Source organism: Oncorhynchus gorbuscha, unplaced genomic scaffold, assembly GCF_021184085.1.
Source record: "Oncorhynchus gorbuscha isolate QuinsamMale2020 ecotype Even-year unplaced genomic scaffold, OgorEven_v1.0 Un_scaffold_6001, whole genome shotgun sequence".
Classification (NCBI taxonomy): domain Eukaryota; kingdom Metazoa; phylum Chordata; class Actinopteri; order Salmoniformes; family Salmonidae; genus Oncorhynchus; species Oncorhynchus gorbuscha.
In genome coordinates, this window is record NW_025749692.1 from 1 (window position 1) to 18,469 (window position 18,469).

General features: G+C 42.9%; 1 protein-coding gene across 1 annotated transcript; it reads left to right on the top strand.

Moving 5' to 3' along the window:
* The first annotated feature begins 11,228 nt into the window (after positions 1–11,228).
* Positions 11,229–13,432, top strand: LOC124029287 (uncharacterized protein DDB_G0290685-like). Its single transcript, XM_046341053.1, has 3 exons — positions 11,229–11,455; positions 12,249–12,354; positions 12,487–13,432. The coding sequence occupies exons 2-3, from the start codon at positions 12,249–12,251 to the stop codon at positions 13,041–13,043; spliced, it is 663 nt and encodes a 220-aa protein (XP_046197009.1). The 5' UTR covers positions 11,229–11,455; the 3' UTR covers positions 13,044–13,432.
* Positions 13,433–18,469: the final 5,037 nt, after the last annotated feature.

The window sequence follows — 18,469 nt, forward strand, 5'->3', positions numbered from 1 at the left end:
AGTCAGATGAATATACACCACAGTGAGTATGGTTACACACCATAATACCATTACTGTGGATAGTCAGATGAATATACACCACAGTGAGTATGGTTACACACCATATTACCATTACTGTGGATAGATGAATATACACCACAGTGAGTATGGTTACACACCATAATACCATTACTGTGGATAGTCAGATGAATATACACCACAGTGAGTACAGTTACACACTATAATACCATTACTGTGGATAGATGGATATACACCACAGTGAGTACAGTTACACACTATAATACCATTACTGTGGATAGATGGAGATACACCACAGTGAGTAGGGTTACACACCATAATACCATTACTGTGGATAGATGAATATACACCACAGTGAGTATGGTTACACACCATAATACCATTACTGTGGATAGTCAGATGAATATACACCACAGTGAGTATGGTTACACACCATATTACCATTACTGTGGATAGATGGAGATACACCACAGTGAGTAGGGTTACACACCATAATACCATTACTGTGGATAGATGGATATACACCACAGTGAGTACAGTTACACACCATAATACCATTACTGTGGATAGATGAATATACACCACAGTGAGTACGGTTACACACCATAATACCATTACTGTGGATAGATGAATATACACCACAGTGAGTAGGGTTACACACCATAATACCATTACTGTGGATAGATGAATATACACCACAGTGAGTAGGGTTACACACCATAATACCATTACTGTGGATAGATGAATATACACCACAGTGAGTAGGGTTACACACCATAATACCATTACTGTGGATAGTCAGATGGAGATACACCACAGTGAGTACGGTTACACACCATAATACCATTACTGTGGATAGATGAATATACACCACAGTGAGTAGGGTTACACACCATAATACCATTACTGTGGATAGATGAATATACACCACAGTGAGTAGGGTTACACACCATAATACCATTACTGTGGATAGATGGAGATACACCACAGTGAGTAGGGTTACACACCATAATACCATTACTGTGGATAGATGAATATACACCACAGTGAGTAGGGTTACATACTATAATACCATTACTGTGGATAGTCAGATGGAGATACACCACAGTGAGTAGGGTTACACACTATAATACCATTACTGTGGATAGATGAATATACACCACAGTGAGTAGGGTTACACACCATAATACCATTACTGTGGATAGTCAGATGAATATAATTGTTGTATTAAGAGACGTTTACAATGATTTGCAAGAAGAACCATTTCCCTGATAATCTGAAATCTGATTGGACTATGATAAATACATCACGTCGACCAATCAAAATAGACATTGTACGTCGACCAATCAAAATAGACATTGTACCACATGTTTATTTTATTTTTTGTTGTATGTGAAAACTACTTCTTAAAGATGAATACTTTTCAGTTGTTTGTGAACTCACTTCACTGGTACTAAAGAGAGAGGCTCACTTGGCTGGTGCTACCATGTTCTGGAGCTACCATGTGCTGGAGCTACCATGTGCTGGTGCTACCATGTGCTGGTGCTACCATGTGCTGGAGCTACCATGTTCTGGAGCTACCATGTTCTGGAGCTACCATGTGCTGGTGCTACCATGTTCTGGAGCTACCATGTTCTGGTGCTACCATGTTCTGGAGCTACCATGTGCTGGTGCTACCATGTTCTGGTGCTACCATGTTCTGGTGCTACCATGTTCTGGAGCTACCATGTTCTGGTGCTACCATGTTCTGGAGCTACCATGTGCTGGAGCTACCATGTGCTGGAGCTACCATGTGCTGGAGCTACCATGTGCTGGTGCTACCATGTTCTGGAGCTACCATGTGCTGGTGCTACCATGTGCTGGACCTAACATGTGCTGGTGCTACCATGTGCTGGAGCTACCATGTTCTGGAGCTACCATGTTCTGGAGCTACCATGTTCTGAAGCTACCATGTTCTGGAGCTACCATGTGCTGGAGCTACCATGTGCTGGAGCTACCATGTTCTGGAGCTACCATGTGCTGGAGCTACCATGTTCTGGAGCTACCATGTGCTGGTGCTACCATGTGCTGGTGCTACCATGTTCTGGAGCTACCATGTGCTGGTGCTACCATGTTCTGGAGCTACCATGTGCTGGCATGTCCTAACAGTTGGAAAGGTTGCTCAGAAAACCAGGTGTTTACATCCTAACAGTTGGAAAGGTTGCTCAGAAAACCAGGTGTTTACATCCTAACAGTTGGAAAGGTTGCTCAGAAAACCAGGTGTTTACATCCTAACAGTTGGAAAGGTTGTTCAGAAAACCAGGTGTTTACATCCTAACAGTTGGAAAGGTTGCTCAGAAAACCAGGTGTTTACATCCTAACAGTTGGAAAGGTTGCTCAGAAAACCAGGTGTTTTAAACAGCGTATGTTTACTTCTGATTGTGACCTGATACTGATTTAAGATAAGCAGAGGAAGGAGTTTACGTGACTAATGTATAATCTGCCTACATCAGTTAAATGTCTAGATATTAATGTAAACGTACTGGTTGTAGCCCCATTCCACAGTTTTTTACCTTTATTTAACTAGGCAAGACAGTTAAAGAACAAATTATTATTTACAACAACAGAGCCTAGTGGGTTAACGACAGAGCCGAGTGGGTTAACGACAGAGCCGAGTGGGTTAACGACAGAGCCTAGTGGATTAACGACAGAGCCTAGTGGGTTAACGACAGAGCCTAGTGGGTTAACGACAGAGCCTAGTGGGTTAACGACAGAGCCTAGTGGGTTAACGACAGCCTAGCATAGTGGGTTAACGACAGAGCCTAGTGGGTTAACGACAGCCTAGCCGAGTGGGTTAACGACAGCCTAGCCTAGTGGGTTAACGACAGAGCCTAGTGGGTTAACGACAGCCTAGCATAGTGGGTTAACGACAGAGCCTAGTGGGTTAACGACAGAGCCTCGTGGGTTAACGACAGAGCCTAGTGGGTTAACGACAGAGCCTAGTGGGTTAACGACAGAGCCTCGTGGGTTAACGACAGAGCCTCGTGGGTTAACGACAGAGCCTCGTGGGTTAACGACAGAGCCTCGTGGGTTAACGACAGAGCCTCGTGGGTTAACGACAGAGCCTCGTGGGTTAACGACAGAGCCTCGTGGGTTAACGACAGAGCCTAGTGGGTTAACGACAGAGCCTAGTGGGTTAACGACAGAGCCTAGTGGGTTAACGACAGAGCCTAGTGGGTTAACGACAGAGCCTCGTGGGTTAACGACAGAGCCTAGTGGGTTAACGACAGCCTAGCCTAGTGGGTTAACGACAGCCTAGCCTAGTGGGTTAACGACAGCCTAGCCTAGTGGGTTAACGACAGAGCCTAGTGGGTTAACGACAGCCTAGCCTAGTGGGTTAACGACAGCCTAGCCTAGTGGGTTAACGACAGCCTAGCCTAGTGGGTTAACGACAGCCTAGCCTAGTGGGTTAACGACAGAGCCTAGTGGGTTAACGACAGAGCCTAGTGGGTTAACGACAGCCTAGCCTAGTGGGTTAACGACAGAGCCTAGTGGGTTAACGACAGCCTAGCCTAGTGGGTTAACGACAGCCTAGCCTAGTGGGTTAATGACAGAGCCTAGTGGGTTAACGACAGAGCCTAGTGGGTTAACGACAGAGCCTTGTGGGTTAACTGCCTGTTCAGGGGCAGAACGACAGATCTTTTCTTACCTTGTCAGCTCTGGAATTTGATCTAGCAACCTTTTGGTTACCAGTCCAACGCTCTAACCACTAGACTACCTGCCGACCCGATATAGAGTGGATCTGTACATTAGAACTACCTACATGCTATTCCTCAAGAAAACAGCCTTCATCCCATTTGTCTTGTTACGAATATAAACAGATCTCAGTGGCGCTGTGGTCTAAGGCACTGCATCTCAGTGCTCGTGGCCGTCACTACAGACACCCTGGTTCGGTTTCTCGGGCTGTATCACAACCCGGCCGTGATCGAGAGTCCCAATGGTGCGGCTCGACAATTGTCACGGCGTCGTCCGGGTTAAGGGAGGGTTTGGGCCTGGGGAGGGCCCGTCCATTGTAAAATAAGGAATTTATTCTTAACTGACTCGCCTAGTTAAATAAAGGTTAAATATATATATATATATATATATATTAAATAAAACCCAATGACAGAACGTAGGGTTTTATTCACCGTGACCTTGTATTGGAACAACACCTCTTGCTGTGAATAGAACCAGGTTCAGTGGAATTTTCATGTCAACTCAATTAGCACTTTAGAACCCTGAAGGATACAGCAACATTCCATGGTCAATGCCATTTTCCCAACCAACTATTGTATAGAGAATGAATAACATTAACATTCAATAGACAAAGGAATGGAAGTAGGAATGTGTTTTTTTTTTAAAGCGACGGGGTCGAGGATGTTGGCGATGAAGCTCAGTTGTTTTCTGAACTTCTGTTGTGATCAGGCTTTAAATTTAAACCATATTTCTGTGTGTTACAAAGCAGGAAGAAAGCATTTTCTAACTGCCTGTAGTCGTAGTATCACTGCAGCGACACTACGGGTTTATCAACCCTGGTTGTTGGATTTACTACAGTAGGCAGGGTGTAGTCGGAGTACAGTAGGCAGGGTGTAATCAGAGTGGGCAGTAGGCAGGGTGTAGTCAGAGTGTACAGTAGGCAGGGTGTAGTCAGAGTGGGCAGTAGGCAGGGTGTAGTCGGTGGACAGTAGGCAGGGTGTAGTCGGTGTACAGTAGACAGGGTGTAGTCGGTGGACAGTAGGCAGGGTGTAGTCAATGGACAGTAGGCAGGGTGTAGTCGGTGTACAGTAGGCAGGGTATAGTCAGAGTGGACAGTAGGCAGGGTGTAGTCAGAGTGGACAGTAGGCAGGGTGTAGTCAGAGTGGACAGTAGGCAGGGTGTAGTCAGAGTGGACAGTAGGCAGGGTGTAGTCAGTGTACAGTAGGCAGGGTGTAGTCAGTATGCAGTAGGCAGGGTGTAGTCAGAGTGGACAGTAGGCAGGGTGTAGTCACTGTGCAGTAGGCAGGGTGTAGTCAGTGTACAGTAGGCAGGGTGTAGTCAGTGTGCAGTAGGCAGGGTGTAGTCAGTGTGCAGTAGGCAGGGTGTAGTCGGTGGACAGTAGGCAGGGTGTAGTCGGTGGACAGTAGGCAGGGTGTAGTCGGTGGACAGTAGGCAGGGTGTAGTCGGTGGACAGTAGGCAGGGTGTAGTCGGTGGACAGTAGGCAGGGTGTAGTCAGAGTGGACAGTAGGCAGGGTGTAGTCAGAGTGGACAGTAGGCAGGGTGTAGTCAGAGTGGACAGTAGGCAGGGTGTAGTCAGTGTACAGTAGGCAGGGTGTAGTCAGAGTACAGTAGGCAGGGTGTAGTCAGTGTGCAGTAGGCAGGGTGTAGTCAGTGGACAGTAGGCAGGGTGTAGTCAGAGTACAGTAGGCAGGGTGTAGTCAGTGGACAGTAGGCAGGGTGTAGTCAGAGGACAGTAGGCACGGTGTAGTCAGAGGACAGTAGGCAGGGTGTAGTCTGTGTAAAGTAGGCAGGGTGTAGTCTGTGTAAAGTAGGCAGGGTGTAGTCAGTGTACAGTAGGCAGGGTGTAGTCAGTGTACAGTAGGCTGGGTGTAGTCAGTGGACAGTAGGCAGGGTGTAGTCAGTGTACAGTAGGCAGGGTGTAGTCAGTGTACAGTAGGCAGGGTGTAGTCAGTGTACAGTAGGCAGGGTGTAGTCAGAGTGGACAGTAGGCAGGGTGTAGTCAGTGTACAGTAGACAGGGTGTAGTCACTGTACAGTAGGCAGGGTGTAGTCACTGTGCAGTAGGCAGGGTGTAGTCAGAGTACAGTAGTCGGTGTGCAGTAGCACCCTGTTCCTTACCTAGTGCACTTCTTTCAACCAGAGCCCTATGGGCCCAGCTCAGAAGTAGTGCACTATAGAGTGAATACGGTGCCATTAGTGTTGCTGTTACATGTTACAGTGAGGAGTGTCTTAGACGTTAGACAACATGGCAGACAGGAAACAGGACTTAACGTGATCCCCTTCATCTCTCCATTCAGAAAGCAAAGGTTTCTGATGACCCTTTGAAGGTAGATTAGGGGATTAAGAGACTAGAGGTTTGCCTGTCACGCTGATCTGGTAACCAACGTTTTTTAGGTGACACACAGACGGCTTCCCATCTCCACACAGGAGGCTGGTGTCATTTTGAATCGGAGGCCGTCCCACTTTTGCGTTTTGCATGTGGCTGTGCAAGCCAATCCAATTCCCTGTGGTGTCATTGCCCAGTCTAGTCAGATAGTAGAATATTTCCCTGTGGTGTCATTACCCAGTCTAGTCAGATAGTAGAATAATTCCCTGTGGTGTCATTACCCAGTCTAGTCAGATAGTAGAATATTTCCCTGTGGTGTCATTACCCAGTCTAGTCAGATAGTAGAATAATTCCCTGTGGTGTCATTACCCAGTCTAGTCAGATAGTAGAATAATTCCCTGTGGTGTCATTACCCAGTCTAGTCAGATAGTAGAATATTTCCCTGTGGTGTCATTACCCAGTCTAGTCAGATAGTAGAATAATTCCCTGTGGTGTCATTACCCAGTCTAGTCAGATAGTAGAATATTTCCCTGTGGTGTCATTACCCAGTCTAGTCAGATAGTAGAATAATTCCCTGTGGTGTCATTACCCAGTCTAGTCAGATAGTAGAATAATTCCCTGTGGTGTCATTACCCAGTCTAGTCAGATAGTAGAATATTTCCCTGTGGTGTCATTACCCAGTCTAGTCAGATAGTAGAATAATTCCTGTGGTGTCATTACCCAGTCTAGTCAGATAGTAGAATAATTCCCTGTGGTGTCATTACCCAGTCTAGTCAGATAGTAGAATATTTCCCTGTGGTGTCATTACCCAGTCTAGTCAGATAGTAGAATAATTCCCTGTGGTGTCATTACCCAGTCTAGTCAGATAGTAGAATATTTCCCTGTGGTGTCATTACCCAGTCGAGTCAGATAGTAGAATAATTCCCTGTGGTGTCATTACCCAGTCTAGTCAGATAGTAGAATAATTCCCTGTGGTGTCATTACCCAGTCTAGTCAGATAGTAGAATATTTCCCTGTGGTGTCATTACCCAGTCTAGTCAGATAGTAGAATAATTCCCTGTGGTGTCATTACCCAGTCTAGTCAGATAGTAGAATAATTCCCTGTGGTGTCATTATCCAGTCTAGTCAGATAGTAGAATAATTCCCTGTGGTGTCATTACCCAGTCTACTCTGTCATCCTCCCAGAGCAAAGCGAGAGAGGGAGAGAGGACTTCACAATTCACTATTTACAAAAAAAACTGGGTTTAGGCACGTGCTTTTACACCTGCATTGTTTGCTGTTTGGGGTTTTAGGCTGGGTTTCTGTACAGCACTTTGAGATATCAGCTGATGTACGAAGGGCTATATAAATAAATTTGATTTGATTTTGATTTGATTTGATTTGGTTGTCTCGGTGGTGTCTTCAGGTGTTGTATATGCCAACAGTCTTGTTTGCTACCTGGTGGTGTTAAGGGCAGTGGTTGTCTCGGTGGTGTCTTCAGGTGTTGCCAACACTCTTGTTTGCTACCTGGTGGTGTTAAGAGCAGTGGTTGTCTTGGGTGACGCCTTCAGGTGTTTTCAACCGTCTTGTTTGCTACCTGGTAGTGTTAAGGGCAGTGGTTGTCTCGGTGGTGTCTTCAACCGTCTTGTTTGCTACCTGGTGGTGTTAAGGGCAGTGGTTGTCTCGGTGGTGTCTTCAGGTGTTGTCAACAGTCTTGTTTGCTACCTGGTGGTGTTAAGAGCAGTGGTTGTCTTGGGTGACGCCTTCAGGTGTTTTCAACCGTCTTGTTTGCTACCTGGTAGTGTTAAGGGCAGTGGTTGTCTCGGTGGTGTCTTCAACCGTCTTGTTTGCTACCTGGTGGTGTTAAGGGCAGTGGTTGTCTCGGTGATGTTTTCAGGTGTGGTTAAAGGCATTAGACAAGGAAACCAAAGCAACACCAAAGCCTAGTAAGGAAATGGAATGGATTACACTTCCTGTTCATCTCCATTAAACTGTTCTTTACACTTCCTGTTCATCTCCATTAAACTGTTCTTTACACTTCCTGTTCATCTCCATTAAACTGTTCTTTACGCTTCCTGTTCATCTCCATTAAACTGTTCTTTACACTGCCTGTTCATCTCCATTAAACTGTTCTTTACACTTCCTGTTCATCTCCATTAAACTGTCCTTTACACTTCCTGTTCATCTCCATTAAACTGTTCTTTACGCTTCCTGTTCATCTCCATTAAACTGTTCTTTACACTGCCTGTTCATCTCCATTAAACTGTTCTTTACACTTCCTGTTCATGTCCATTAAACTGTCCTTTACACTTCCTGTTCATCTCCATTAAACTGTCCTTTACACTTCCTGTTCATCTCCATTAAACTGTTCTTTACACTTCCTGTTCATCTCCATTAAACTGTTCTTTACACTTCCTGTTCATGTCCATTAAACTGTTCTTTTACACTTCCTGTTCATGTCCATTAAACTGTCCTTTACACTTCCTGTTCATCTCCATTAAACTGTTCTTTACACTTCCTGTTCATCTCCATTAAACTGTTCTTTACACTTCCTGTTCATCTCCATTAAACTGTTCTTTACACTTCCTGTTCATCTCCATTAAACTGTTCTTTACACTTCCTGTTCATCTCCATTAAACTGTCCTTTACACTTCCTGTTCATCTCCATTAAACTGTTCTTTACACTTCCTGTTCATCTCCATTAAACTGTTCTTTACACTTCCTGTTCATGTCCATTAAACTGTTCTTTACACTTCCTGTTCATGTCCATTAAACTGTTCTTTACACTGCCTGTTCATCTCCATTAAACTGTTCTTTACACTTCCTGTTCATCTCCATTAAACTGTTCTTTACACTTCCTGTTCATCTCCATTAAACTGTCCTTTACACTTCCTGTTCATCTCCATTAAACTGTTCTTTACACTTCCTGTTCATGTCCATTAAACTGTTCTTTACACTGCCTGTTCATCTCCATTAAACTGTCCTTTACACTTCCTGTTCATCTCCATTAAACTGTTCTTTACACTTCCTGTTCATCTCCATTAAACTGTTCTTTACACTTCCTGTTCATCTCCATTAAACTGTCCTTTACACTTCCTGTTCATCTCCATTAAACTGTTCTTTACACTTCCTGTTCATCTCCATTAAACTGTCCTTTACACTTCCTGTTCATCTCCATTAAACTGTTCTTTACACTTCCTGTTCATGTCCATTAAACTGTCCTTTACACTTCCTGTTCATCTCCATTAAACTGCTCTTCCGGGTGTTGTTGACACAACCGTCTTGTTTGTCAGAGAAAAGTTGTTGTTTAAAAAAAACAATTTTATAAACACACATCGCAAAAAAATACATCCTCACCCGAGTGAACCATTTTTTGTTGCTTTTAACTGTCAAAATATACTGAGGATTGACAGAAAGTTTTATCGTAGGTTTTCCTACGAAAACCAAATTAACCCCTATAGCTCATATCATAGTGAAATACAGTGACATCAATTTACAAGAGTAGCAGATAAGCAGAATATTGCTCCTGTCCGGTATTCCCTGCTTTCAACAGATAATGACTTCACCAGCGCAGCCTAGCTATGTAAATTAGCCAGGGTCTGATATCTTGACTACACTGAGAAGCTCTGTAGTTGAACCGTATGTCTGTTACCCAATTCGCAACCCCTTATTTCCCTACATAGTTCACTACTTTTAACTAGAGTTCAATGGGCCCTGGTCAAAAGTAGTGCACTATGTAGGGAATAGTGTGCCGTTTGGAACACATCCTATGTCTGTCTGAGGGAAGCAGACACCAAAGTACCTCGTCATCCAGTCTTCAATACCCAGCCAAATCTAATGGATTTAATGAAGGGGAGATATATATATTTTTAAATGTTGTATTTAATTTGATTTAGCATTTTTATGAGACACAACCCCCTCACCCCCCCTCCACTCCCCATACTAAATGACATTAAAATGTTCAGAGTTTGTAGTCATGTTAACCCTTACAGTGTGTCTGTGTGGTTGGTTGGGAGGAATAGCTAGTGTTAATGAATGTAAAAACATTTCCATAAAATATTCAGAGAAGACCCATTACTGCTGTGGCTGTCTCATCTTTGCTGCTGAACTTCAATCAGTTGAGCATTTAAAATGCATTAAATGCCTTTCGTAATCTAGTCTAATCTGCAAAGTAACATTTTTGTCAAACTGCTTTTGACTTTTATTATTATTATTATTATTAAACACCCCCCAAAAAATATGTAACACTTAATTTTGTGGTGGTAATTTTTTAAACATTTCTCTGTTATAATTCAAATCCTTGCTCATCAAGTACTTAAAACAAGCATGTAATTGTCTAGTTTATCAGAGCCTTTAATGTTATTCTATGTACGAATCTTAAACAAATTACTCAAAAAACACAGAATTAGTGTCAATGCAATTGTAAAACTGTGCAAATGTTATTTTTTACTGAGCTAAATATATGTTCATAATGAGATAATATCTAAATATATGTTAATAATGATATCATATCTAAATATATGTTGTTAATAATGAGATCATATCTAAATATATGTTAATAATGAGATAATATCTAAATATATGTTGTTAATAATGAGATAATATCTAAATATATGTTAATAATGAGATAATATCTAAATATATGTTGTTAATAATGAGATAATATCTAAATATATGTTAATAATGAGATAATATCTAAATATATGTTAATAATGAGATCATATCTAAATATATGTTAATAATGATATCATATCTAAATATATGTTATTAATAATGAGATCATATCTAAATATATGTTAATAATGATATCATATCTAAATATATGTTATAAATAATGAGATCATATCTAAATATATGTTAATAATGAGATAATATCTAAATATATGTGGTCCTTCTGTAGCTCAGTTGGTAGAGCATGGCGCTTGTAATGCCAGGGTAGTGGGTTCAATCCCCGGGACCACCCATACGTAGAATGTATGCACACATGACTGTAAGTCGCTTTGGATAAAAGCGTCTGCTAAATGGCATATATTATTATTATTATATATTATATGTTGTTAATAATGAGATAATATCTAAATATATGTTATTAATAATGAGATCATATGTTTTTAAAGCCACATTCCAGGGTCTTATTTTCAGCCCAAATGGCAGCCCTGCCACTCTGAGATCTACTCCTATGAGCTGTGCTGTCTGAAGGGCTGCTTTTTCCCATGAATAATGTTCCCTATGTGTACTGTCTGTGTCTGTGTTAATACCATGAGGTGTCAGTGTTGTGCTACGGCTGGTTAATAGCAACAACCTCCTTCCTCTGATGCAGACGGGGAGGTGCAGACTGATGAAGGCCCTTTAGAGGATGCAGACCTGTCACCACACAGTGACCTGTCCACTGAAGAGGTTAAACACACCCCTCCACACAGTGACCTGTCCACTGAAGAGGTTAGACACACCTCTCCACAGAGTGACCTGTCCTCTGAAGAGGTTAGACACACCTCTTCACACAGTGACCTGTCCTCTGAAGAGGTTAGACACACCTCTTCACACAGTGACCTGTCCACTGAAGAGGTTAGACACACCTCTACACACAGTGACCTGTCCACTGAAGAGGTTAGACACACCTCTACACACAGTGACCTGTCCACTGAAGAGGTTAGACACACCTCTACACACAGTGACCTGTCCACTGAAGAGGTTAGACACACCTCTACACACAGTGACCTGTCCACTGAAGAGGTTAGACACACCTCTCCACAGAGTGACCTGTCCACTGAAGAGGTTAGACACACCTCTCCACACAGTGACCTGACCTCTGAAGAGGTTAGACACACCTCTACACACAGTGACCTGTCCACTGAAGAGGTTAGACACACCTCTCCACACAGTGACCTGTCCACTGAAGAGGTTAGACACACCTCTACACAGAGTGACCTGACCTCTGAAGAGATTAGACACACCCCTCCACACAGTGACCTGACCTCTGAAGAGGTTAGACACACCTCACACTTGCATATATTGCTTACTACTGTACACGTGTACCAAGTTTCAGGCTTTTAATAAAAAAGTGTACATTATTTTGTATATTATCTATAGCTCAAATACAATTCCAACTGTTTGAATGTTCAACATATTGTGTCTGAAAGGCTCACGATAATATAATCATATTCAGTTGCTATTGTACAATTAATTTCAGATGCCAACGGAGGACAGTAAAACTACTGACACAGAGGAGAGTCCAGAGGGAGAAAAAGTTGAAGAGGAGGAGACTGCAGTAGCTGAGAACTCCACCGAGGAACAAGGTGATAACAACGAAGACGTTACTAAAACCACAGAGGAACAAGGTGATAACAAGGAAGATATTACTAAGAGGATTACCACAGAGGAACAAGGTGATAACAAGGAAGATATTACTAAAACCACTGAGGAACAAGGTGATAACAACGAAGATGTTACTAAAACCACAGAGGAACAAGGTGATAACAACGAAGATATTACTAAAATCACTGAGGAACAAGGTGATAACAACGAAGATGTTACTAAAACCACAGAGGAACAAGGTGATAACAAGGAAGATATTACTAAGAGGATTACCACAGAGGAACAAGGTGATAACAAGGAAGATATTACTAAAACCACTGAGGAACAAGGTGATAACAACGAAGATGTTACTAAGAGGATTACCACAGAGGAACAAGGTGATAACAAGGAAGATGTTACTAAAACCACCGAGGAACAAGGTGATAACAACGAAGATGTTACTAAAATCACCGAGGAACAAGGTGATAACAACGAAGATGTTACTAAGAGGATTACCACAGAGGAACAAGGTGATAACAAGGAAGATGTTACTAAAACCACTGAGGAACAAGGTGATAACAACGAAGATATTACTAAAACCACAGAGGAGGACTCAGACAGTGTGGTTGGTGAGAAGAGCCTGGAGACCAAGCTACAGGGAAGTCTGGAGAACCTGGTCCTGGAGAAATGAAGGATGGAGAGGGGAAGGGGAGAGAGAAGGAGTAGGATGAGGCACCGGATAAAGCTGAGGAGGTTGGAGAAGCAGGGGATGACGGTCCATCTTCAACAGATGGAAAATAGTAGAAAGAGAAAGTGGATAGAGGAAGACGAGATGAATCGTACCATGTGGAAAAGAAAGATGAGGAGGAAGTAGACAAGGAACCTGGAACTGAGACAGATTCTGAGACAGAGGAGGGAGGAAGTAGATAAGGAACCTGGAACTGAGACAGATTCTGAGACAGAGGAGGGAGGAAGTAGATAAGGAACCTGGAACTGAGACAGGATAGAGATAGATAGAGAGGTGATCCTTCAGAGACAGGAGAAGATAGAGAGGTGATCCTTCAGAGACAGGAGAAGATAGAGAGGTGAACCTTCAGAGACAGGAGAAGATAGGAGAGGTGATCCTTCAGAGACAGGAGAAGATAGAGAGGTGATCCTTCAGAGACAGGAGAAGATAGAGAGGTGAACCTTCAGAGACAGGAGAAGATAGAGAGGTGAACCTTCAGAGACAGGAGAAGATAGAGGTGAACCTTCAGAGACAGGAGAAGATAGAGAGGTGAACCTTCAGAGACAGGAGAAGATAGAGGAGAACCTTCAGAGACAGGAGAAGATAGAGAGGTGAACCTTCAGAGACAGGAGAAGATAGAGAGGTGAACCTTCAGAGACAGGAGAAGATAGAGAGGTGAACCTTCAGAGACAGGAGAAGATAGAGAGGTGAACCTTCAGAGACAGGAGAAGATAGAGAGGTGAACCTTCAGAGACAGGAGAAGATAGAGAGGTGAAGAGAGAGAAGGATGATGCAACTACTTTTTACTTTTTTAAAGATACCAAAACAGACAAGTCTGCAAAGGAGAAAGGAGAGGGGGGTGACAAAGAGGAGAGAAATGGGGAGGGAGAATCATCAGAAGAGGAAGAAACAGGGAGAGAGACCTGGGCCCAGAGACCGGAGACCCGAGACCCGAGACCCGAGACCCGAGACCAGGTAAAAGGTTCCAATGAGAAGATCAAAGCAACAAAGAGGAGTTGGACGTGTTGTTTAAGAAAAAGCCTTAAGGGAGAAGGGTGACAAGACTAGCATGTAGGGAACAAAGAAACATATCACTATAATCCACCACAACAACACAATATTACATTATCAGGGTTCTTAATTAACAGGATTTTTAAACATTTTCTTAACAATGTGGTGCTGCTGAGCAAAGTGCCTCTCTTACGTTCTTCGAGGGGAATATCCTGGATATCATGTGGGATTATATGTGGGATTATATGTGGGATTATATGTGGGATTATATGTGACTGGTTGTTTAGCTACATAGGGTACACAGCTATAGGGGAGTCTCTATTTGAAGTATAGTGTAAATCATTATTTATATGTGGGATTATATGTGACTGGTTGTTTAGTTACATAGGGGTACACAGCTATAGGGGAGTCTCTATTTGAAGTATAGTGTAAATCATTATTTATATGTGGGATTATACGTGGGATTATATGTGAGATTATAAATGGGATTATGTGGGATTATATGTGGGATTATATGTGACTGGTTTAGTTACATAGGGTACACAACTATAGGAGTTTCTATTTGAAGCGTAGTGTAAATCATTATTTATATGTGGGATTATAAATGGGATTATACGTGGGATTATATGTGAGATTATATGTGGGATTATATGTGACTGGTTGTTTTTAGTTACATAGGGGTACACAGCTATAGGGGAGTTTCTATTTGAAGTATAGTGTAAATCATTATTTATATGTGGGATTATATGTGGGATTATATGTGGGATTATATGTGACTGGTTGTTTAGTTACATAGGGGTACACAGCTATTGGGGAGTTTCTATTTGAAGCGTAGTGTAAATCACCAGTGCTAAGAGGATCCGACAGCTGTCATAACAGTTACACTCTGCCTTTTTCTTTCATCAAATTACCATGTAACATCTGTGGGATGTCATTATTCTTAAATGGTAATTAAGTAGTGACTGATGATAAATGACTGAAGTTCAAATAGTTTCAGTGGTTATTATCTGTTGGACACACTGTAGTCTTCAGAGATGGGTCTGTTACAGAGAGAGAGAGGAGAGAGAGATGGGTCTGTTACAGCGAGAGAGAGAGAGGAGAGAGAGATGGGTCTGTTACAGAGAGAGAGAGAGAGAGAGAGAGAGAGAGATGGGTCTGTTACAGAGAGAGAGAGAGAGGAGAGAGAGAGATGGGTCTGTTACAGAGAGAGAGAGAGAGAGAGAGAGAGATGGGTCTGTTACAGAGAGAGAGAGAGGAGAGAGAGATGGGTCTGTTACAGCGAGAGAGAGAGAGAGGAGAGAGAGATGGGTCTGTTACAGAGAGAGAGAGAGAGAGAGAGATGGGTCTGTTACAGAGAGAGAGAGAGGAGAGAGAGAGATGGGTCTGTTACAGAGAGAGAGAGAGAGAGATGGGTCTGTTACAGAGAGAGAGAGAGAGAGAGAGGAGAGAGAGATGGGTCTGTTACAGAGAGAGAGAGAGAGGATAGAGAGAGATGGGTCTGTTACAGAGAGAGAAGAGAGAGAGAGAGATGGGTCTGTTACAGAGAGAGAGAGGGGAGAGAGAGATGGGTCTGTTACAGAGAGAGAGGAGAGAGAGATGGGTCTGTTACAGAGAGAGAGAGAGAGGAGAGAGGGGGAGGGGAGAGAGATGGGTCTGTTACAGAGAGAGAGAGAGGGGGAGAGAGATGGGTCTGTTACAGAGAGAGAGAGGAGAGAGAGATGGGTCTGTTACAGAGAGAGAGAGAGGAGAGAGAGATGGGTCTGTTACAGAGAGAGGAGAGAGAGAGATGGGTCTGTTACAGAGAGAGAGAGATGGGTCTGTTACAGAGAGAGAGATGGGTCTGTTACAGAGAGAGAGAGATGGGTCTGTTACAGAGAGAGAGAGATGGGTCTGTTACAGAGAGAGAGAGAGGAGAGAGAGATGGGTCTGTTAAAGAGAGAGAGAGAGATAGAGAGATGGGTCTGTTACAGAGAGAGAGAGAGAGAGAGATGGGTCTGTTACAGAGAGAGAGAGAGAGATGGGTCTGTTACAGAGAGAGAGAGAGATGGGTCTGTTACAGAGAGAGAGAGAGAGAGAGAGAGATGGGTCTGTTACAGAGAGAGAGAGAGAGAGAGAGATGGGTCTGTTACAGAGAGAGAGAGAGAGAGGAGAGAGAGATGGGTCTGTTACAGAGAGAGAGAGAGAGGATAGAGAGAGATGGGTCTGTTACAGAGAGAGAGAAAGAGAGAGAGAGATGGGTCTGTTACAGAGAGAGAGAGGGGAGAGAGAGATGGGTCTGTTACAGAGAGAGAGAGGAGAGAGAGATGGGTCTGTTACAGAGAGAGAGAACTAGAGGAGAAGGGGGAGGGGGAGAGAGATGGGTCTGTTACAGAGAGAGAGAGAGAGGGGAGAGAGAGATGGGTCTGTTACAAGACAGAGAGAGAGGAGAGAGAGATGGGTCTGTTACAGAGAGAGAGAGAGAGAGATGGGTCTGTTACAGAGAGAGGAGAGAGAGATGGGTCTGTTACAGAGAGAATAGAGATGGGTCTGTTACAGAGAGAGAGATGGGTCTGTTACAGAGAGATGGGTCTGTTACAGAAGAGAGAGATGGGTCTGTTACAGAGAGAGAGAGAGGAGAGAGAGATGGGTCTGTTAAAGAGAGAGAGAGATAGAGAGATGGGTCTGTTAAGAGAGACAATAGAGATGGGTCTGTTACAGAAGAACTAGAGAGAGACAATACAGTACTGTTACATCAAGCAATAAGAGATGGGTCTGTTACAGAGAGACAGAGACAGAGAGATGGGTCTGTTACAGAGAAGAAACAAGAGAGATGGGTCTGTTACAGAGAGAGAGAAGAAGAGAGATGGGTCTGTTACAGAGAGAGAGAGATTTCTGCATTAGTGTATATGTACATATTCTTTGTTTCTTGTCTGGCAGGTCCTTATGCTTCTGCCACTGTTTTACCATAGTAGTTAGCAAGCAATACAGTACCTCATTAAGCAATAAGAACTAAACAAGACAATACAGTACCTCATCAAGCAATAAGAACTAAACAAGACAATACAGTACCTCATTAAGCAATAAGAACTAAACAAGACAATACAGTACCTCATTAAGCAATAAGAACTAAACAAGACAATACAGTACCTATCAAGCAATAAGAACTAAACAAGACAATACAGTACCTCATTAAGCAATAAGAACTAAACAAGACAATACAGTACCTCATTAAGCAATAAGAACTAAACAAGACAATACAGTACCTCATTAAGCAATAAGAACTAAACAAGACAATACAGTACCTCATCAAGCAATAAGAACTAAACAAGACAATACAGTACCTCATTAAGCAATAAGAACTAAACAAGACAATACAGTACCTCATTAAGCAATAAGAACTAAACAAGACAATATTGTACATTTGTCTGTTTCTGCAACCTGTACCACATGGTGGTGCCTCATCCTGTACCACATGGTGGTGCCTCACCCTGTACCACATGGTGGTGCCTCACCCTGTACCACATGGTGGTGCCTCACCCTGTACCACATCGTGGTGCCTCACCCTGTACCACATGGTGGTGCCTCACCCTGTACCACATGGTGGTGCCCTCACCCTGTACCACATGGTGGTGCCTCACCCTGTACCACATCGTGGTGCCTCACCCTGTACCACATCGTGGTGCCTCATCCTGTAAAAGATCATCGGTTCTCTGAAACCGTCTGTAAACAGAAATGGAATAAACTGAAACTAAGATAAATAACATGTGTATGTATTGAAATGTTTTATAATTGACAAAATAACACAAGTTCACCTTTGAACCCTGGTACTGCAGTGGGCTACATCCGGGTCACACGGAGTGCTTCTGGGTAGTCTTAAACAAATCTACTTTGAAACAAAAGTATAAACCTCCATACACATGGTTATGGGCTTAACAATCAAATAAAACATCTTAATCTATACTGAATAAAAATTATAAAGCAACCTGCAACAATTTCAAAGATGTTGCTGAGTTACAGTTCCAATAAGGAAATCAGTCAATTGAATTAAATTCATTAGGCCCTAATCTATGGATTTCACATGACTCGGCAGAGACACAGCCATGTGTGGGGTGTGTGGGGGGGCTCAGCCAATCATAATGTGTTTTCCCCACAAAAAGGGCTTTCTTACAGACAGATATACTCCTTGGCACCAAAAAAGTGTTATATTTGAGATTGATCAAAGGAGCCACCCTTTGCCTTGATGACATTTTTGCACATAATTGGCATTCTCTCAACCAGATTCACCTGGAATGCTTTTCCAACAGTCTTGAAGGAGTTCCCATATGCTGATAACTTGTTGGCTGCTTTTCCTTCACTCTGCAGTCCAAACCAAACCATCTCAATTGGGTTGAGGTCAGGTT